This window comes from Lissotriton vulgaris, unplaced genomic scaffold (genome assembly GCF_964263255.1).
Source record: "Lissotriton vulgaris unplaced genomic scaffold, aLisVul1.2 SCAFFOLD_763, whole genome shotgun sequence".
Lineage (NCBI taxonomy): Eukaryota > Metazoa > Chordata > Amphibia > Caudata > Salamandridae > Lissotriton > Lissotriton vulgaris.
Genome location: NW_028254011.1, coordinates 221921 through 244365, shown reverse-complemented (window position 1 = coordinate 244365; position 22445 = coordinate 221921). Strand labels below are relative to the sequence as shown.

General features: G+C 43.7%; 1 protein-coding gene across 3 annotated transcripts in view; it reads right to left on the bottom strand.

Annotated features, from left to right (window-relative positions):
• Positions 1 to 22445, bottom strand: part of LOC147660681 (rab GTPase-activating protein 1-like) — a 225995-nt gene that overhangs the window by 25619 nt on the left and 177931 nt on the right. For all 3 annotated transcript variants that reach the window (XM_086951531.1, XM_086951532.1, XM_086951533.1), the window contains one exon: positions 17277 to 17381. In XM_086951531.1, coding sequence (XP_086807657.1) covers positions 17277 to 17381 — 105 coding nt within the window. The remainder of the gene's footprint in view (positions 1 to 17276; positions 17382 to 22445) is intronic.

Genomic DNA, 22445 nt, shown 5'->3' with positions numbered 1-22445 from the left:
CTCTTGCTGGACCAGAAAGAGGCTCTAGAAATAGCAGGATGTAATTAGGAATGCCGGCCTTTGTGGGGGTCCTGGCTACGACTGTCGCCACACCCAGGGCTGTGGCGGAGTTACAGGGCAATCCAGAGGTGGAAAGGTACTCAGGGGTACCTTCTTCAGGAGCACAAAGGGTGCGGAGGCCTAATATCCCCAGGAAGTCATCACAGTGGACCCTGAGGTGCAACGGCGACCCGCCTGTCCTATGGGTCGTTGGAGACCTGTACAACCGGGGGTCGCTTGAACGCTCTGCTCCTCGTGGGGGGGCGTGAGTAATGGGGTGGACTGACGGTACACCAGAAGTGGAAGGGGCTATCCCGTCACCATAACCGCTAAGCACCGATTGGCCAAGGCCACGATGCAAGTTGGCCCATCAGGTGGTAGGCCGCAAGGGCAGCTTGTCTTTGGATCGCCTGTAAGATTACCCACCATGTTGGCATAGTTGGTATGCTAATAAACCTGCAGCAATTTTCTCCACGAAAACAGTGTCTTGTCTGTTTATTTATTGGGTATGATTATGGCATTTCGTTACAAGTAAGGGGTTTATCTTTCGGAGTTGTCAAAATTGTTCAACTCTAAACTTGTTCTACTACTGAAGAGTGGGATAGATGGGTGGTGTGAGAGGATCATGCACAATTGTAGTCTTTGGCGTTTTAGTATTTATTAGAAGTTTGCTAACTGTTATTTAAGGCTATCGATACAGGAGGTGGTAACTGGCTCGGTTTTTATGTATTGTTTTATTTAATTTTTTCTGTAGCGAACATAGACTCCAATGGCACGTTTTATACAAAGGAAAATATACTTTATACAGTCTATTGTGTAGAACAGAACCATGATTGCATTCAGAATTTTTACATCTTGTTACGTTCGAAATATTAAAGTTTGTGTCAAATGTCGTTATGTAACTACGTAGAACCGTTCGCAGAGGCTTGAGAGACAGGTTGGTTGGAATGGGAGGCAGGAAAGAAAAGTGTTAAGCAAGAGAAGTCCTAGAATAGAAGTGGCGTGCTAGGCTCTAAAAGAACATAAGAGCACCAGAGCTCAGAAGTATGGCTGCCAAGTGTCCAGGTGAAGTTGTAAAATTATTCATTCTGAAAAGAGAACCAGTGATGCAGCGTGCGCGTAAAAAGGTCACATTTCAAGAAATGTAAATTGATAAATGTAAATTGATACTTGTATAGCGCACTACTCACCCGCAAGGGTCTCAAGACGCTTGTACGAATACCGCTGTCGAACCCATCCTGGCTTTCCCTGTGAGGCGTCCACTCCCGGGCACCCCCAAGGTGGAGGCCAGGCATCCTTAGCGTTGTGGGGGCCGTTGTGGAGATTAAGCAAGCTATTGCCCAGAGTTGCAGAGTGGGACTCCATGATTGGAATAGGCACTGAGGCGAGAATTATCAGGTCCGTGGAATTTTAGCTGAATTCATTGACTTGTCCTAACCAGAAGTTTTTCTGTTTAACTAGCGCATGGCAGAGTATTTTCCCCCAAGAAGTGCAAATAAATTGTTGGTGTTTAATTTCATGGTGTAAGGACAGAAGCCCCATTTGTCACAATAGTTTAAGCCTTTCAGCTACATTGTACCAATATGGCTTTGCTTTTAGCCTGAATTAATCTCTTAAGTCTGCTCTGGAGGCATTGTGCACCAAGGGAGACTACAAACAGGCAACGCACAGTGCAGCTGTTCCGGTATTGGAGTGGGCATCTGTGGCCGGCGTGCTATATATCCTGCCTTGGCACTTTAGGTGTAATGTGGAGGGTGCTCCATCTCCCATGCGCTGCCCGGGTGCCTCTGCCATTGTGTGTGTGTGTGCACTGTACCGTCTGTTCACAGACTTAACCTCAAGGGTGCTATAGGCGACCAGGACTGTAGCCCAGGGCAGAGGAGGTCAGAAAGGTGCAACCAGTGCCCTGACGCTGTGCACTCACTGTATCTCTGCTGGGGTAAGGAGTGTCCTTGGTCTGTGTCTTGGGAGTACTAGACATTTTGTTAGAACAGATGTTTTTGCGCATTGTGAGGCAGTGATACGTTAGAGCAGATCACAGCAAACAAGTGCACCACACATGACATGTATGTATCCAGAGCCAACGGATGTGCCTCCCTGAGTGCAGAGATAGCTGTAAGCCTCTGCCCGGTGCCCACTGCATTGCGACCCTGCAGATTCTCAAGTGGCCGCAAGTCTCACTGAATTAGATCCGATGGGAGTGAGATGAGGACCAGTCTCCTCCCATGACACCAGTTGTCCTACACCCTGCGCTCACTACCCTTCTCTGTCCTGCACATGCTCAATACTGCAGTTATGCAGGCAGCAGGTACCCTCATGCAGCTACACCCTCAGCGACCCGTTCAACTCCTGCCCATTTGCTGTACCATGGTTTCCAGTCTCTACCATGCTCCGGCTGCCTCAAACATTGCTGTCTGTGTGTGTCAATCTCACTGTGATGTGATCTAGGATAGACTGTGAAGCGAGGCTGTACCACAAGATGGGACAACAGGTGTCTGTGGCATTGCTGTCCTTTTACCATTAGTTATGGTTTGTACATTTGCGCTTTACACAGATGCTATAGTGTGGAAATACCATTAAAAAGTCATAGAAATTCACTAAAAAACTAAAGGTTACAAGGACCTTATAGTTAGGAGCTACCATTAAAAAAAATCACTGAAAAAACCAAAGGTTACAGGGGACATTATAGTAACGAAATAGAATTTTTTTTAAACTTTGAAATTCACTGAAAAATCCAAAGGTTACAGGAAAGTTATAGTTAGGCTCAGGTTTCACACACACAAAACCATAGAAATTCAGCAGTTACAGTTACCGGAGCTAACTACAACTTAAGCCCGCAATGCACTGCTTATGGCCTCACTTATTACATCACTCATGGCATGGTCAGTAACATCACTCATGACATCTCAAATTATATTACGGATGACATCATCCACAGAACCACTCACACCCAATCACACACCCATACAACCACTCACAGATCCATTAACCACTCACACACCCACTCACACAGCTACTGAGACACCTACTCACACACTCATACAACCACTCTCACACCCACACCCAAACAACCACTCACACAACTAGAAAACCACTCAAAAGCCAATTCACAGACCCATACAGCCACTCACATACCCAATGAGACCTATACAGCCACTCAGACACACAGTGACAGATCCATACAACCCATCATATATCCACCCAACCTCTCACAACCACCCACGTAGCTACTCAGATAACTACTCCCACACCCATGCAACCACTCACACACCTACTCCCGCACCCATACAACCACTCAGAAACTCATTCACAGACCCATACAGCCACTAAAAAAACTTTCGTTTTTCAGTGATATACATAAATGTGTGTGTGTGTGTATGTATGTATATATAGATATATATTCACCTTCTCCCCACTCGCAAAGTATGGGTCCACAATGCTGTATGCTGGCCTCAAATTTTTAATGGTACAGCTAAAAAGGACATGTTTCGCCGGCACAGCCGGTTTGTTCACCAATAGTTTTAACATTTACCAAACCACCATTTTAAACACCGTGAGTTTTCACCCGGTCACATGACATGACTACAGAAACAGTGTGCACGAAAAAAGACTAGTAGTTCAGATCTTAAACTCCAGTAAAAACGTCTGCTGTTACCTGCATTTGCAAAAGTATAATACATTTGTAATTTACACGTGCAAGTCCTGAGTGCAATTACCTATTATAAAATAATAACAGCGAAGCCTCGCCCCTCGCATTTTGCCCACAATGCAGAATATCAGTTTTTCAATTAAACTTTATGCGTCACGCATGGCTATACACAATCAAGATACTGGTAAATTTTACAAGCTGTAGGTCCAAAATTATTATACTTTGTCCCGCATTTGACCCCTGTTGGTATTTGACTTGTTTGTCCAGCATAATTAAGACGTTTTAAATACTGGGTTACTTTTCAGCCCAAGTGGGCATGACAATAGCATTTAACTGTCTTTGTTACCAAAAATAAACTTAAATAAAATAAAAATAAAAGTGACCCCATTATGTGAAAACACCATTGTCTCCAAAAAATATAGAAAGAATATTAGAAAGACAAAAAAGTGAAAAACAATTCTGAAGAGGCAATTTCTAAGAGATACTCTGATACTCTACTAATCTATATCAATTCGAAGTTCAGCAGTCTACCTATACATTTCATAAATGTGTAATCAAATCCTCATTCATATTCAGACCCATCGGGGCCCTACTGTTTAGTTCAATAATATAACAGAACTCCAGGCGCCTAAGTCTCTTTTCGCGATTGCCTCCCCTAATATTGAAAGGAATACAGTCCATCACGAAATACCTCAACCCCTGTGTGTCTTTCTGGTGGTGAGTTTCAAAGTGGTGTGCCACTGGATAGGTCTTATCTCCATTACGAATGGCCCTCAGATGTTGGAGCACTCTTTTATGGACAGGAAGAATAGTGCTGCCCCGTACCGCAGGCCACTGCAGCACGTAGACAGCATACTCTGTCCTGCACTAAAAAACCCTCTGATTTTTTTCACTCTGTTGGACATTTCAGGTGCATATGTCGGCATTTTAACCCATGGCTACACGCCTTGCACTTTGTGCACTTGATAAACCCTTCTCTCTTTTTTAGCCACGTTTTAGGCTCGATGTTTTGCTGCTGCGGAATCATGTTGCTTACTAGCATTTGTTTGAAAGAGTGTGCCCGTCTAAACGTTATTGCAGGCCTTTTTTTGTACCATTTTGCCTAGTATTGGATCATTCCGAATAAGGTGCCAATGCTTATTCAAAATGTTCCTAATCTGTCCATGCTTTCTGTTGTAAGCTGTAATCGTTCTTACTTGATTTGCCTGTGTACTCTCTTTTTTGATCTTACTTTGGCTTTTAGTGAAAAGAATGTCCTCCCTGCTTCTTTTCTTTGCTTTCTTGATGGAGGCTTGGATATTACTCCTGTCATAACCCCGTGCTGTAAACCGGGAGTCTAGATTTTCAAATTCTGTCTCAAGTGTTTGTTGATCACTACAGTTGCGTATCATCTTAAGACTCTCACTGCATGGTATACTCTTAATTAAGTTCTGCGGGTGAAAACTCGTGGCATGTAGTAAGGTGTTTCCCGCTGTCGGTTTCCTGAAAACCTTAGTTTGACACTTAGAGTCCTTTACATACACTGTGAGATCTAGGAAATTAACTTCATTCCTACTGACAGTACTGGTGAACTTCAGGTTCAGAGAGTTATGTTGTAATTTTTTAATGAAGTTCTTAGCAGTTTCTTCTGAACCCCTCCATACGACGAAAAGATAGTCGATGAAGTGACTCAAGTGGAGAATATTTTCTTCCCATTCTTTGTGGAACTCAACCCGGACCACCTGCTCCTCCCACCAGGCCATATGCAAATTAGCATAGCTGAGGCGAAGCAGGTGCCCATCACGGTTCCACAAAGTTGATGATACATGTCATTATTGAAAAGAAAAAAGTAATTTTTCAAACACACTGAGACCATCTCAAGAAGCATTTGAGTATGCGACCATAGGCCAATTGGGTGTTGACTTAGAAAATATTTCACTGCTTGTAAGTTGTCCTCATGTCTAATGCTAGTGTATAGCGTTGTTACATCAATAGTAACCAACAGCATATCCTCTTCCCAAGGAAGGTCATAGATTTTTTTGAGAAAATCACTGGAGTCCTGTATATAAGAAGGCAACAACTTTACAAAAGGACAAATAAAAGAGTCAACATATTTGGAGGTGTTTTCTAGCGCTCCCCCAATTGCAGATATAATTGGGCGCCCTGGTGGATTTTCTAAATTCTTATGCACTTTGGGAATAAGGTAAAAAACAGGTGTTATTGGGTTAGGGGTTTTCAAGAATTGCCATTCTTCCCTTGTGATCAAACATTGCTTATACCAATCTTCAAGTTGTACACTGTAGGAACTGAGGCTACTCTGCATAACTGCCTCCGTTATTTTCCCATAGTTGTTACGATTGCTAAGCTGTTTATAAGCTTTGCCCAAATATTTGGCTTTGTCCCACAACACCACATTCCCACCCTTGTCTGCGTCTCGCACAATACAATTGCCCTTAGATTTCAATTTTGAAATGAACGCAGAATACTCTTTTTCATGCTGGGTGAGTTTTTTTTATGTTTGACACTGGTGCATTTTTCAAGATTCTTTAGGTCATTCACAACTAGTACATTAAAGATGTCCACCGCATCTTTGGTGCTCATAAGGATAAATCTTGAAGCTGGTCGAAAACCTGATGGAGCACTGATATCAATCTCCACTTCTTGTTCTCTTGCTATTTCAGAGACCTGATCAATAGTCAATAATCTTGATTCCTCCTGCTCAACCATCATTCCTGAGCCGGTCTCCAAACTTGTCCCGGGTTGCTCATCCATTGGTTCCAAATCCAGATCCGCCATTGAAAGCTGGTTGGTTTGCATAGCAGCCCTTGTCGTCTATTCACCTTCCTTTTGATTTTTCGAGTGACTTGATGCAAAATATTTCTTTAATTTGAGAGATCTTATAAATTTGAAAGTATCTACCCTTGTTGCAACATAGTTGAACTCCGCCGGTGGGCAGTATGACAAACCTAGTTGTAGAATTTTTTCTTCTTTTTCCGAGAGGTTGAGATTGGTCAAGTTAATTACTGTCCCTTTCTCCTCCATAGCAGCAAGTTCCGTTATTTTTTGCTTTTCGTTGAGGGTGCACTGACGGCGTTTGGCCCCTTTGCGCCTCTGTTTCCTCTGCCTCTTCCTCTTGGTTTGTCTATATGAGTTGCCTGAGGTCTTGGGCCGAGGTTGAACCTCCTCTCCACTTCTAAAAAAGCAAACTCATCTATCACAGAGGGGACAGTTTTAAACAGGGGACGGCTCTGACTTTCATCCTGGTCTGTATCAATTTCTGAGCTCAACGTGCTGCTCAATTCAGATTGAGCCTCTCCCCTGTATTGTTGCACAAGATTCATTCTTTGTTTTCTTACAGTCTCAAATTTCTTTGCGAACGTGTACATCTGTCCCCGTTCGTAATCATTTTTATCCCTACTGTATTTTTGGGCTTTCCTCTCCTTAATAGTTGACTCCAATTTCTTTAGGCGTTCACCCATTTCTTTGGTGAATTTAGTAATCGAATCTTGATCCGTTTCTTTGGACAGCATTTCCGTTATCTGGGTTATCTCCTCCAACATTTTCTGTCTATCTGAGTCCGCATATTTATTCAGGATAGCCAGCATTCTTCTGGACGCTTCCTGATTGTTTTCCGCCCATTCAAGCAGCATGTTGGGATCAGGGTTTTCGTATGTGGGGGCCACTAAAATTCTTAACCCCCTCGGTATTCGTTTCACCTCCAAATAGTATTGCAGTGATTTGGCCTCCCACCATTTGGAAAGCTCCCCACGCTTTAGTTTCTCCAGGCGCCTTAATCGTGCCAGGGTATCTGTGACTGTCTCAACATTCGCCGCCGGTCCTGTTTTCTTTCTTGATACAACTACATCAAATATTGAGAGAGCAGCCTCTTCCCTCTCTTTCAATTCTTCAGCTGACATAGTTAGTCCCACCTTAAGGCTCAAGTGCCTTAAGCCAGCAACCGCCAGTAACCACAACAGCTTTGTGCCGTTTGATTCAACTTTCTCACTGGCTTCCTCGTTTCCCGCACCATGACGGTAGGTATTTCCTACCTGGATTTGCTGAGGCGTCTCTCCCAGGTCCACCGACTTGTTCGAACAACTCTGCAGCTCCAGATAAATCATGTAATATCCCAGAGTGTCAAGGCTCCTCTCAATGTTCGGTGCGGGGGGCGGCAGGCTTGATACTTTACTCCTCCATTTCTTGGAACAACCGCCGCATTCCTTACCACGGGTGCGTCGTGGGAAAGGACCGCCCAAGTTCTGTCCACAACATTCACCTTCTCCCCACTCGCAAAGTACGGGTCCACGATGCTGTCTGCTGGCCTCAAATTTTTAATGGTACAGCTAAAAAGGACGCGTTTCGCCGGGAGAGCCGGCTGGTTCACCAATAGTTTTAACATTTGTCAAACCACCATTTTAAACACCGTGAGTTTTTACATGGTCACATGACATGACTACAGAAACAGTGTGCACGAAAAAAGACCAATAGTTCACATCTTAAACTCTAGTAAATACGTCTGCTGTTACATGGATTTGCAAAAGTATAATACATTTGTAATTTACACGTGCAAGTCCTGAGTGCAATTACATATTATAAAATAATAACAGCGATGCCTCGCCCCTCGCATTTTGCCCACAATGCAGAATATCAGTTTTTCAATAAAAATTTATGCGTCAGGCATGGCTATACACACTCAAGATACTGGTAAATTTTACAAGCTGTAGGTCCAAAATTATTATACTTTGTCCCGCATTTGACCCCTGTGGGTATTTGACTTGTTTGTCCAGCATAATTAAGACCCAAAAATGTCTTAATTATGCTGGACAAACAAGTCAAATACCCACAGGGGTCAAATGCGGGACAAAGTATAATAATTTTGGACCTACAGCTTGTAAAATTTAACAGTATCTAGAGTGTGTATAGCCATGCGTGACTCCTAAAGTTTTAATGAAAAACTGATATTCTGCATTGTGGGCAAAATGCGAGGGGCGAGGCTTCGCTGTTATTATTTTATAATATGTAATTGCACTCAGGACTTGCACGTGTAAATTACAAATGTATTATACTTTTGCAAATCCATGTAACAGCAGACGTTTTTACTGGAGTTTAAGATCTGAACTACTAGTCTTTTTTCGTGCACACTGTTTCTGTAGTCATGTCATGTGACCGAGTGAAAACTCACGGTGTTTAAAATGGTGGTTTGACAAATGTTAAATCTATTGGTAAACAAGCCGGCTGTGCTGGCGAAACGCGCCCTTTTTAGCTGTACCATTAAAAATTTGAGGCCAGCACACAGCATCGCGGACCCGTACTTTGCGAGTGGGGAGAAGGTGAATGTTGTGGATCGAACTTGGGCTGACCTTTCCCACGACGCACCCGTTGGTAAGGAGTGCGGCGGCTGTTCCAAGAAACGGAGGAGTAAAGTATCAAGTCTGCCGCCCCCCGCACCGAACATTGAGAGGAGCCTTGACACTCTGGGATATTAGGTGATTTATCTGGAGCTGCGGAGTTGTTCGAACAAGTCGGTGGACCTGGGAGAGACGCGTCAGCAAATCAAGGTAGGAAACGCCTACCGTCACGGTGCGCGAAATGGGGAAGCCAGTGAGAAAGTTAAATCAAACGGCAAAGGGCTGTTGTGGTTACTGGCGGTTGCTGGCTTAAGGCACTTGAGCCTTAAGGTGGGACTAACTATGTCAGCTGAAGAATTGAAAGAGAGGGAAGAGGCTGCTCTCTCAATATTTGATGATGCAGTAGTATCAAGAAAGAAAACAGGATCGGCGGCGAATGTTGAGACAGTCACAGATACCCTGGCACGATTGAGGCGCCTGGAGAAACTAAAGTGTGGGAGCTTTCCAAATGGAGGGAGGCCAAATCACTGCAATACTATTTGGAGGTGAAACGAATACCGAGGGGGTTAAGAATTTTAGTGGCCCCCACATACCAAAACCCAGATCCCAACATGCTGCTTGAATGGGCGGAAAACAATCAGGAAGCGTCCAGAAGAATGCTGGCTATCCTGATTAAATATGAGGACTCAGATAGACAGAAAATGTTGGAGGAGATAACCCAGATAACGGAAATGCTGTCCAAAGAAACGGATCAAGATTCGATTACTAAATTCACCAAAGAAATGGGTGAACGCCTAAAGAAATTGGAGTCAACTATTAAGGAGAGGAAAGCCCAAAAATACAGTAGGGATAAAAATGATTACGAACGGGGACAGATGTACACGTTCGCAAAGAAATTTGAGACTGTAGGAAAACAAAGAATGAATCCTGTGCAACAATACAGGGGAGAGGCTCAATCTGAATTGAGCAGCGTGTTGAGCTCGGAAATTGATACAGATCAGGATGAAGGTCAGAGCCGTCCGCTGTTCAAAACTGTCCCCTCTGTGATAGATGAGTTTGCTTTTTTAGAAGAGGTGAGGAGGTTCAACCTCCACCCAAGACCTCAGGCAACTCATGTAGACAAACCAAGTGGAAGAGGCAGAGGAAACAGAGGCGCAAAGGGGCCAAACGCCGTCAGTGCACCCTCAACGAAAAGCAAAAAATAACGGAACTTGCTGCTATGGAGGAGAAAGGGACAGTAATTAACTTGACCAATCTCAACCTCTCGGAAAAAGAAGAAAAAATTCTACAACTAGGTTTGTCATACTGCCCACCGGCGGAGTTCAACTATGTTGCAACAAGGGTAGATACTTTCAAATTTATAAGATCTCTCAAATTAAAGAAATATTTTGCATCAAGTCACTCAAAAAATCAAAAGGAAGGTTAGCAGACGATGAGGGCTGCTATGCAAACCAACCAGCTTTCAATGGCGAATCTGGATTTGGAACCAATGGATGAGCAACCCGGGACAAGTTTGGAGACCGGCTCAAGAATGATGGTTGAGCAGGATGAATCAAGATTATTGACTATTGATCAGGCCTCTGAAATAGCAAGAGAACAAGAAGTGGAGATTGATATCAGTGCTCCATCAGGTTTTCGACCAGCTTCAAGATTTATCCTTATGAGCACCAAAGATGCGGTGGACATCTTTAATGAACTAGTTGTGAATGACCTAAAGAATCTTGAAAAATGCACCAGTGTCAAACATAAAAAAACTCACCCAGCATAAAAAAACGTATTCTGCGTTAATTTCAAAATTGAAATCCAAGGGCAATTGTATTGGGCGAGACGCAGACAAGGGTAGGAATGTGGTGTTGTGGGACAAAGCCAAATATTTGGGCGAAGCTTATAAACAGCTTAGCAATCGTAACAACTATGCGAAAATAACGGAGGCAGTTATGCAGAGTAGCCTCAGTTCCTACAGTGTACAACTTGAAGATTGGTATAAGCAATGTTTGATCACAAGGGAAGAATGGCAATTCTTGAAAACCCCTAACCCTATAACACCAGTTTTTTACCTTATTCCCAAGGTGCATAAGAATTTAGAAAATCCACCAAGGCGCCCAATTATATCTGCAATTGGGGGAGCGCTAGAAAACACCTCCAAATATGTTGACTCTTTTATTTGTCCTTTTGTAAAGTTGTTGCCTTCTTATATACAGGACTCCAGTGATTTTCTCAAAAAAATCTATGACCTTCCTTGGGAAGAAGATATGCTGTTGGTTACTATTGATGTAACAACTCTATACACTAGCATTAGACATGAGGACGGCTTACAAGCAGTGAAATATTTTCTAAGTCAACACCCAATTGGCCTATGGTCGCATACTCAAATGCTTCTTAAGATGGTCTCAGTGTGTTTGAAATATAACTTTTTTCTTTTCAATAATGACATGTATCATCAACTTTGTGGAACCGCGATGGGCACCTGCTTCGCCCCAGCTATGCTAATTTGCATATGGCCTGGTGGGAGGAGCAGGTGGTCCGGGTTGAGTTCCACAAAGAATGGGAAGAAAATATCCTCCACTGGAGTCGCTTCATCGACTATCTTTTCGTCGTATGGAGGGGTTCAGAAGAAACTGCTAAGAACTTCATTAAAAAATGACAACATAACTCTCTGAACCTGAAGTTCACCAGTACTGTCAGTAGGAATGAAGTTAATTTCCTAGATCTCACAGTGTATGTAAAGGACTCTAAGTTGCAAACTAAGGTTTTCAGGAAACAGACAGCGGGAAACACGTTACTTCATGCCACGAGTTTTCACCCGCAGAACTTAATTAAGAGTATACCATACGGTGAGAGTCTTAGGATGATACACAACTGTAGTGATCAACAAACATTTGAGACAGAATTTGGAAATCTAGAATCCCGGTTTACAGCACGGGGTTATGACAGGAGTAATATCCAAGCCTCCATCAAGAAATCAAAGAAAAGAAGCAGGGGGAACATTCTTTTCACTAAAAGCCAAAGTAAGATCAAAAAAGAGAGTACACAGGCAAATCAAGTAAGAACGATTACAGCTTACAACAGAAAGCATGGACAGATTAGGAACATTTTGAATAAGCATTGGCACCTTATTCGGAATGATCCAATACTAGGCAAAATGGTACAAAAAAGGCCAGCAATAACGTTTAGACGGGCACACTCTTTCAAACAAATGCTAGTTAGCAACATGATTTCGCAGCAGCAAAACATCCAGCCCAAAACGTGGCTAAAAAAGAGAGAAGGGTTTATCAAGTGCACAAAGTGCAAGGCGTGTAGCCATGGGTTACAATGCCGGCATATGCACCTGAAATGTCCAACAGAGTGAAAAAAATCAGAGGGTTTTTTACGTGCAGGACAGAGTATGCTGTCTACGTGCTGCAGTGCCCGTGTGGCCTGCGGTACGTGGCAGCACTATTCTTCCTGTCCACAAAAGAGTGCTCCAACATCTGAGGGCCATTCGTAATGGAGATAAGACCTATCCAGTGGCACGCCACTTTGAAACTCACATCCAGAAAGACACACAGGGGTTGAGTTATTTTGTGATGGACTGTATTCCTTTCCATATTAGGGGAGGCAATCGCGAAAAGAGACTTAGGCGCCTGGAGTCCTGTTATATTATTGAACTAAACAGTAGGGCCCCGATGGGTCTGAACATGGATGAGGATTTGATTACACATTTATGAAATGTATAGGTAGACTGCTGAACTTCGAATTGATATAGATTAGTAGAGTATCAGAGTATCTCTTAGAAATTGCCTCTTCAGAATGGTTTTTAACTTTTTTGTCTTTATAATATTCTTTCTATATTTTTTGGAGAGAATGGTGTTTTCACATAATGGGGTCACTTTTATTTTAATTTTATTTAAGTTTATTTTTGGTAACAAAGACAGTTATATGCTATCGTCATGCCCACTTGGGCTGAAAAGTAACCCAGTATTTAAAGTGTCTTAATTATGCTGGACAAACAAGTCAAATACCAACAGGGGTCAAATGCGGGACAAAGTATAATAATTTTGGACCTACAGCTTGTAAAATTTACCAGTATCTTGAGTGTGTATAGCCATGCGTGACGCATAAAGTTTTATTGAAAAACTGATATTCTGCATTGTGGGCAAAATGCGAGGGGCGAGGCTTCACTGTTATTATTTTATAATATGTAATTGCACTCAGGACTTGCACGTGTAAATTACAAATGTATTATACTTTTGCAAATGCATGTAACAGCAGACGTTTTTACTGGAGTTTAAGATCTGAACTACTAGTCTTTTTTCGTGCACACTGTTTCTGTAGTCATGTCATGTGACCGGGTGAAAACTTACGGTGTTTAAAATGGTGGTTTGACAAATGTTAAAACTACTGGTGAACAAGCCGGCTGTGCCGGCAAAACGCATCCTTTTTAGCTGTACCATTAAAAATTTGAGGCCAGCACACAGCATCGTGGACCCGTACTTTGCGAGTGGGGAGAAGGTGAATGTTGTGGATCGGACTTGGGGGGTCCTTTCCCACGATGCACCCGTTGGTAAGGAGTGCGGCGGCTGTTCCAAGAAACGGAGGAGTAAAATATATATATATATATATATATATATATATATATATATATATATATATATATCCATCCTACTGGCGGTCGCCAGTAGGTAGTTATAGTTAGTGTTTTTTGACTTGCCTATATTTTTGGCGCTGCTTGATGAATTTTTACGAACATTTCCCCCAAAAAAGTGTTACAGTGAGTCTTGTTGCTCATGGTAAGCTACAGGGTGCTCTGTCAAGGGGGGGGGGGGGGGGGGGAGAGAAAAAATTGCGTTTCTCATGTAAAATCACAAAGATTCTTTAGACACCCTGGCAGAAAGGTAGATTTGGTTACGCAGATCACCTTTTCAGTTATTTGTTGTAAATCAGTTTAGTAGCTGTTGAGAAAAGTAAGAGAATCAAGATAGTTATATCTGTGGCCGCTGCAAATTCACAAATAATGAGCGTAAGCAGGGAAATGCAGAGCTCGGATTGGCTGCAAACACTTCAACCAGGAAGAGTTGACAGCATTCTTAGGACTCTGCTTCGGCTGACTCCTCAAAAAAAACATTAAAAATAAGAAAAGGGAACAGGGTAGGAATACCCTGACCCCCTAAACTTGGCCGGACCCCAGCAAGACAAAAAAGCCCGCTTTTTAAAACATGTCTCTTTGAATTCGAGAAATTTGCAGCAAAAAACAAAAAGCAGCGCTATTCATTTGGGTGGGTGAAGTTCCCTTGGGCCCAAGGATCCTTCCTGTTACCACCAGTAAGTAACCACACAGCAGGACGTCTGAGGCCTCATCGGAGGCCACACCCTCTTTATCAATCACTCTGCAAATGGGCGTCCTGGCGCACGACTCGTTGAAGGATGAATTCCCCTTGGCTGCTGAGGGTCAATGGGGGTCAAGAGCCCCTATTGTTACCACCAGTATGTCCAACACAGTGGGATTGGAGACACTTCATCGGAGGCACCTCCCCCTTTCTCATCCACTCTGCAAATAGGCCTCCTGGGGCACTACTCGTTGGAGGATGAAGTTTCCCTTGGCTGCTGAGGGTCGTATGGGGCCAGGAACCCCCATTGTTACCACCAGTAAGTCCCACACATCAGGACTGCTGAAACCTCTTCGGAGGCCATGCCGCCTTTCTCAACCACTCTGCAAACACGCCTCCTGATACACTACTGGTTTGGGGATGAAGTCCCCTTGGCTGCTGAGGTTCGCTGGGGTCCAAGAACCCCTTTGTTAGCACAAGTAAGTCCCACACAGCGGTATTGCTGAGACCTCATCAGAGGCCCCACCCCCTTCCTCAACCACTCTGCAAAGTGCCTTCTGGAATTACTGTTTCGGGGATGAAGTCCCCCTTGGTGGTTGTGAAGCGCAGTTTACCATCCACCCCTAAAATAAAGGTGAGAAACTAGTAGAAAGAGGCTAAATAAAGGAGAGAAATGAGCAGAATAGAGGTCAGAAACCAGCAGCAAGAGGCAACATAATAGTGAGAAATGAGCAGAAAAGGCAAATTAACTGGCAGAAAAAGGCAAAATAGAGGTCAGAAAGGAGCAGCAAGAGGGAGAATAAAGGTCAGGAGTGAGCAGAAAGAGGCAAAATAACTTTCAGAATGAGCACAAAGAAGAAAATTAGAGAGAACGGAGTGAGCAGAGAAGAGGTAGCTGACTGTGGGCAAGTTGAAAAGGAGGACTGTCATGGTGAGCTGGCATGAGGTCTTGCTCCGGTGTGCCCCCATACTTTACCACGTACCCACTCAATCATCCACTCTAAAATTCATGCACCCACTCAGAGACTCATCCACCCACTCACAGGCTTTCAAAGACACTCATTGACCCAGTCAAACTCAGGCACCAACACACAGACCCATTCAGATACTCATGCACCCACTCGCAGACCCACTCAGACACTCAGCAATCCAGTCACAGACCCACGCAGACACTCGCACCCACTCACAGACCCACTCAGACACTCACACACCAACTCACAGATACACATAGGAACTCTTACACCCACTTACACAGCCATGTACACACCCATACAGTCACTCACACCCACAAACCCATTCACACACCCACTCAGGGACCCGTACAGCCACTCAGACTCACCTACCTATACAGCCACTCACACACCCACTCTCAAAGCTTACAGGTTAATTAGGAAATACAATTTTTACAGATGTTGAAATTCAATGAAAAATAATAAGTTTACAAGACCGTTATAGTTAGGAAATATACTTTTCTAAACGTAGAAATTACCTAAAAACAAGTTAAAGAGACATAGTTAGGAAATATAATTAAAAAGACCGTAGAAATTCACTGAACCCCCCCCCCCCCCCAGAGATTACAGGGACGTTATACTAAGGCTCAGAATTCACTCGTACAAAAGCAGTGAAATTCAGCACTTATAGTTACCTGAGCTAACTATAATTTATGCCCCCAAATACACTGCTTATGACCTCACATATATCACTCATGACATGGTCAGTGACAACTCAAATGACTTCACTGATGACATCATCCAGTGAGTGTAAGTGTTTTCTAAGAATTTTTGAGTGTTACACATATATACTAATCTACTACAAAAGTTAGATTAGTATACTAGTTGTACTACTAATGAGTGATACCTGTACGGGCTTGTTTCATCGCACTTCAGAGTCAGAAAAAAAGTGCCTCATTTTTGCTGTCTTACCTGATGATATATTCTCAAATATGTGTACAGTTTATTTACACAGTTCATTTCTAGGTATTTAAATTACATTGTGTGTTACAAAAAAATTACATCCGACAGCCTTTCCTTTCACGGTCCTTGTACCTCAGCAAGTCTGTCACATAGTTCACTTTAAAACTCCTCCCACTTTGCAGTCAATGAAAGAAAATTAAACATCCTTCTGCATGTTAAAAGATTAAGCAGTAATGTGTCAGAAGACTTCATTTGACATTTGACCTCTGTCTCTGAAGCACAGCAAATGTGACAAGATCAACACAAAATGTGAAACCATCTTTAATTATAGAACTTTCACAACACACTCGAATTTGGCTGGCGCCCCACCAGTGGGTCTCGACCCACAGTCTGGGAAATGCTGCCCTAGTCATGCTACTGGGCCCTCGCTGCTGCTTGCATTTCACTGCATTCCATATGTGCGATACTGGCAATGCCAGTTTTTATAAAGGCTTTAAAGCCATTCAAAAATGGCACCCATGCGCACTCATGGATGTCCTTCTTTGAATGCTTTTCGTAAAAGATTACAACAAACCATTCAAAGATGGTCACCTGTGTGTACGTTTACTTGTGGATGCATGTGTAGCCATACCTAATAATACCTGGTAATACTTAATATCTTGTAACAAAATCCATTCCAAGATGGCCGCCGTTCATTCACATCTGTGTGCATGCATAAGCAGACATCTTAGCAATGGCTTTTGGCAAAGTGTTACTAAAAACATTACAAGATGACTGTCCCTGTGTTCACAAGCATGTGCATGCACCGTTTGCCATCTTAGAATAGTTTCTGATATACCTTAAGACCATTTAAAAGAAACAAACTCTGGGAAAGCCAAGAGCTCCACATTCAAAGCCAGACTTATTGGCTTTGCCAATGCTTATTCTCCCCATTTAAGAACTCTTATACTTTTCTGCAGGTTGTGTCTGCTGTTTGCTTGAAGAGCTTGGAGAAGGTCTCTCTTTGGATGTGTGAAAATGAAATGAGTAAAAGAAATCCCACCTGTGCTGTTTCCTCTTCTTGCTTCCGCTTCTCCTCCTCGGTGTCAACCAATCTCTGCTTGGTTAGAAGGAGCTCCTTATTCAGCACATCCGCCTTGTCCTCTGCCTGAAAACAAGAAAAAGACATGTGAACATACGAGAATTAATGAGCATGAGGTATCAGTAGCATAGCGCTTGTAACAGGGCTATCTCACTTGCGAAAAGGCGCCCCTGTGTCAGTCATTGGGTGTTTAATATCAAGCAGCCACTGGAATAGGCAGAAACTGGTAGCTTGCCAACCATATTTGATGACCTAGTATTGATGTAACATCCAACTCTGAACACAACAGACTAGAAGTGAAGATGTAACACCCAAAATCCAAAACAGCCAGGATTATAACACTGGAAGAATTCAAGTATTTTACCAAGAAACCGCAGTACAAATGCGGTCAGTGGTTTTGGCGTATCATAAAAGTGAAGCCTGCCACTGCTACACTGTCATATTTCTGTCTGGCTCTGGGTGCAATGGCACATTTCATCTTGCACTTTAGTAAATTTGCAGTGGGGGGATCTCTTTCCAGGTGGGGTACACATTTCAGGACAAACGAGAGGGAACACTTTGAGAACAGCCACACCATGATTTTTTTTTACCTTGACCAGGACGGTTTGGGACCCTGCAGGCAGCATGGGAGGTACTTGGGAGCTTGCCCTATCGATTCTACTGTGATGTTGAGTTCCTCAGGTGAGATTTAACAAAATGCTGCAAGTGACTACAAGTAAATAATGGGGGGGGGGGGGGGGGGTGAAATGATTCAAAGAAAGGGACTTGCCTCACTGTGAACACACACTGAAGAAATTATCAGCTGGTTAGCATGAGTATGATTATGCCAATTTTTTGCAACGCCACGCAGTTCAATGTGGGTGTAACTCCCGGAGCCATGTTACAGAAAGTGACCCGGTGCTCCACATGTACTTGTGCCCCCAGGAACCTTGGTATTATGGAAGGGGGTCGTGATACTTGAGTGGATATTTAGTAATATGGATGGTACTGATGCAATTACAATGGGCAATTCCCTTATGTGCATGGAACGTGGACCAGTGCCAATGAGGGAACGCTTTGCTGTTGCACCTGCACGTTATTACAGACGCGGACGCAGAGGCAAAGAAGCTGTCTATGTGCCACGTGAGAGTGTCACATAGTTGCTTCCCAACACCTCCAGGACACTCTTATGGAGAGGGTGACTTAGGAACCCTATGAGAATCCCCATGCAGGTGGGTATTGTACCTCACTGCCCAGCCTGCAAGGGGATGTCATTCCACCTCTTCTAAATGAGGTAATGCTGCCTACAGTTAAAGAAGAAGCTGCAGATTCAAACTGCGACCCACTCTTTCAATAAGGCACTCTTTTCAGCGCAAGTTTGTGCCTGGGCTGAGGACAGAGAATTATTCATGCACACCTGTGCACTGCACGAGTCCGCATCAGGTGCACCTGGTTAAGGGTGTGATGTGGCGCAAACAGGAACAGTGCACCCGATGTGCAATTCAGGCACTGGTCGATGAGCTGATGCATTTAAGTCGAGATGGAGGAGGGAATCCCAGCACTAGTGGGGGGCCGCATTGCCACAAGAGCAGCCAAGCAGGTACCAACTTTAAGATTTCAAATGTAAGAATAAGGGGACCTACATGCTAATCTAAAAGTACACTACAGGTTTCACAAATGCCAAGTGACCATATATTATTTGTGACAGTCTGATGTAGCAAACAGCATTTCACACGCAGGGATTTTAGGACCACACACAGGCAAATAATAAACTACAAGGCCCACAATGCAAAGTGAACTTGACCACGAAGTCCGGACTAGCTGAGGTCCATATTATACTGCATGTTAGTTTATTTTTTGTACTGTATACTCAGACGTTATACCAAAGTTTGGAGACTTAGCACTCGATGTAGAATGCAGAGAATCCAACTTTTAAAATATTAGGATGCAGAGAGTCAGCACTGGTCGTACCACTGCGCAGAGGCTCCAGCACTGGATGTACCAGAGCGCAGAAACTCCAGCTTTTGATATACCAGTGTACAGAGACGCCAGCACTGGATGTTGCACTGAGCAGAGACGCCAGCACTGGATATACCAGGGTGCAGAGAGTCAGCACTGGATGTGTCGGGGTGCAGAAACTTCAGCACTGGATGTACCAGAGTGCAGAGACTCCAACTAGTAACATATCAGGATGAAGATAGTCAGCACTAGACGCACCAGGGTGCAGGCACTCAGCATTAAATGTACAAAAGTGCAGGGACTCCAACTTCTAAAATATAAGGATGCATAGGGTGTACCAGGGTGCAGAAACTCCAGCACTGGATGTATCACTGGGCATCTAGGCCCCAGCATTGGATGTACCAGAGTGCAGAAACTCCAGCTGTTGATATACCAGTGTGCAGAAAGTCCAGCACTAGATGTTTCACTGAGCAGAGACGCCAGCACTGGATCTACCAGGGTGCAGAGAGTCAGCACTGGATGTGTCGCGGTGCAGAAACTTCAGCACTGGATGTACCAGAGTGCAGAGACTCCAACGAGTAACATATCAGGATGAAGATAGTCAGCACTAGATGCACCAGGGTGCAGGCACTCAGCATTAGATGTACAAGAGTGCAGGGACTCCAACTTTTAAAATATAAGGATGCATAGGGTCAGCATAGTGTGTACCAGGGTGCAGAAACTCCAGCACTGGATGTATCACTGGGCATTGAGGCCCCAGCACTGGATGTACCAGAGTGCAGAAACTCCAGCTGTTGATACACCAGGGTATAAAGACTCCAGCACTGGATGTTCCAGGGAGCAGAGAATCAGCACTGGATGTACCAGGAGGCAGAGAGTCAGCACTGGATGTACCAGGAGGCAGAGAGTCAGCACTGGGTGTACCAGGAGGCAGAGAGTCAGCACTGGGTGTACCAGGAGGTACAGAGTCAGCACTGGATGTACCAGGAGGCAGAAAGTCTGCATTGGAAGTACCAGGAGGCAGAGAGTCAGCACTGAATGTACCCGGTTGGAAAAAACTACAGAGTTGGATGTACCAGAGTGCAGAGACTCCAGCTTTTGATACACCAGGGTGCAGAGTCTCCAGCACTGGATGTACCAGGAGGCAGAGAGTCAGCACTGGATGTAACAGGTTGGTAAAAACTACAGAGTTGGATGTACCAGAGTGCAAAGACTCCAGCTTTTGATACACCAGGGTGCAGAGTCTCCAGCACTGGATGTACCAGGAGGCAGAGAGTCAGCACTGGATGTAACAAAAGGCAGAAAGTCAGAACTGAATGTACCAGGTTGGAAAAACTACAGAGTTGGATGTACTATGGTGCAGAGACTCCACCTTTTGATATACCCGGGTGCAGAGTCAGTACTGGATACATCAGGGTGCAGAGACACAGCAAAGTGTATATACTTGAGCACTTGGTACACCAGGCTGTACAGTCAGCATTGAAGTTAATCCCCAAAGACCGCTACGAGCGACTAAGAATGGACTACATTTTCGAATAATCCAGCATGAAGGGTGTAGTAACATTTGCTGTTCCCATAGGTCCCTATGGAGTAGTACCCAGCAATAAGTGAAAACTGAGATGGCTGAAAAGCTGTCGAATACATTGCAGCCTGCACTCGTTTACCACCCAAAAGCACTGCCCAAACCAGAAAACAAATACATAGCATGTAAGTTCTACACAATAAAACGTTGGTATCTTCGTTGCTTTACCATTTAACGTATAGATTATATCACAGCTATATACAAAAGTAATATTTAGTAAACAGCAGGTTTGACGCTAAATATAAAACCAAATGCAAAAAGAACAATTGATGGACAGAGTGCAGAACAATGTCATACATTCACCTCAGTCCAGAGATCTGGGCATAAATCCATCTTTTTTTGTTCACCATGCCATTCCAGTTTGGACCCAGCCATAAGCAAATCAGTCTTGACCCGGCGCCCAATGGGAACAGTCCAGCTCGAACTGCCAGGTCAGGTCCTCCGTGGTCTTGATCAAGCATCCTAGGACCGATTTCGGGCTTTCAGCCCTCACCAGCCAGGATAGCTTGACTCCAGTGGCATGGAAAGCATGCGACTCACGTCTGAGCATACCCGTCCCACTCGGGTTGAAAAATGCAAAAAGAACAATTGATGGACAGAATTCAGAACAATGTCATACATTCTCCCCAGTACAGAGATTTGGGCCTAAATCCATCGTTTTTTGCTCACCATGCCATTCCAGTTTGGACCCAGCCATATACAAATCAGTCTTGACCCTGCGCCCAATCGGAACAGTCCAGCCCGAACTGCCAGGTCAGGTCCTCCCTGGACTGGAAACAAGCATCCTAGGACCGGTTTCGGGCTTTCGGCCCTCATCAGCCCGGATAGCTTGATTCTATTGACATGGAGAGCACGTCTGAGCATACCCGTCCCACTCGGGGTGACAAATGCAAAAAGAACAATTGCAGGACGCTAAATATATGCAGTTTCAAACTGATAATTGGCCCATGCCATTCAATAAGACTATCGATTTGGAGAAGAGAGTGCGATCGCTAGATGCAAGATATTCAAAAGCGTTGTGTTGTGGAAGAAGGAAAGAGCTGGACAAAAAGATGCAAGCTTCCCTAGGATTGTACGAATATTGCTACGACTATCTATATATCTAAAACAACAGGAACCAAATAAAGAGCAGTTCCATTTCAACATACTGAGATTGAACCACTACAACTGTACCACCTAGAAGATCAGTTGAAATTAATTCCAGGGGTCATCTATATTGTACACAATAGTCCTGAAGATGGTCTCACGGACAATTGCATGAGAGACCGAAACGTCTACCGTTTACACTTTTTTTCTGAAAACAATTCTGTAAAAAAGAAAAGTGCATACAATTGTGACATTGACGGACCATCTAAATGTTTATGATATCCTCTCGTTACATTGTGTGTAATTGAAGTACCCTTTATGAACTTTTAAAAGATAAAATTCTTTTTATATACACCTGTGTCTGTATATTTTCTGGTTATATGTATCATGATCTAGTCATTGTTCTGACTTTACAGAACTTAAAAAATTCGAGGTATATGTTATACAAAATTTTTACGCGAAAGAAATTAACAAGTTGATTGAAAACTCTTGTGTTGAATGATAACGTGAAATAATACAACCAA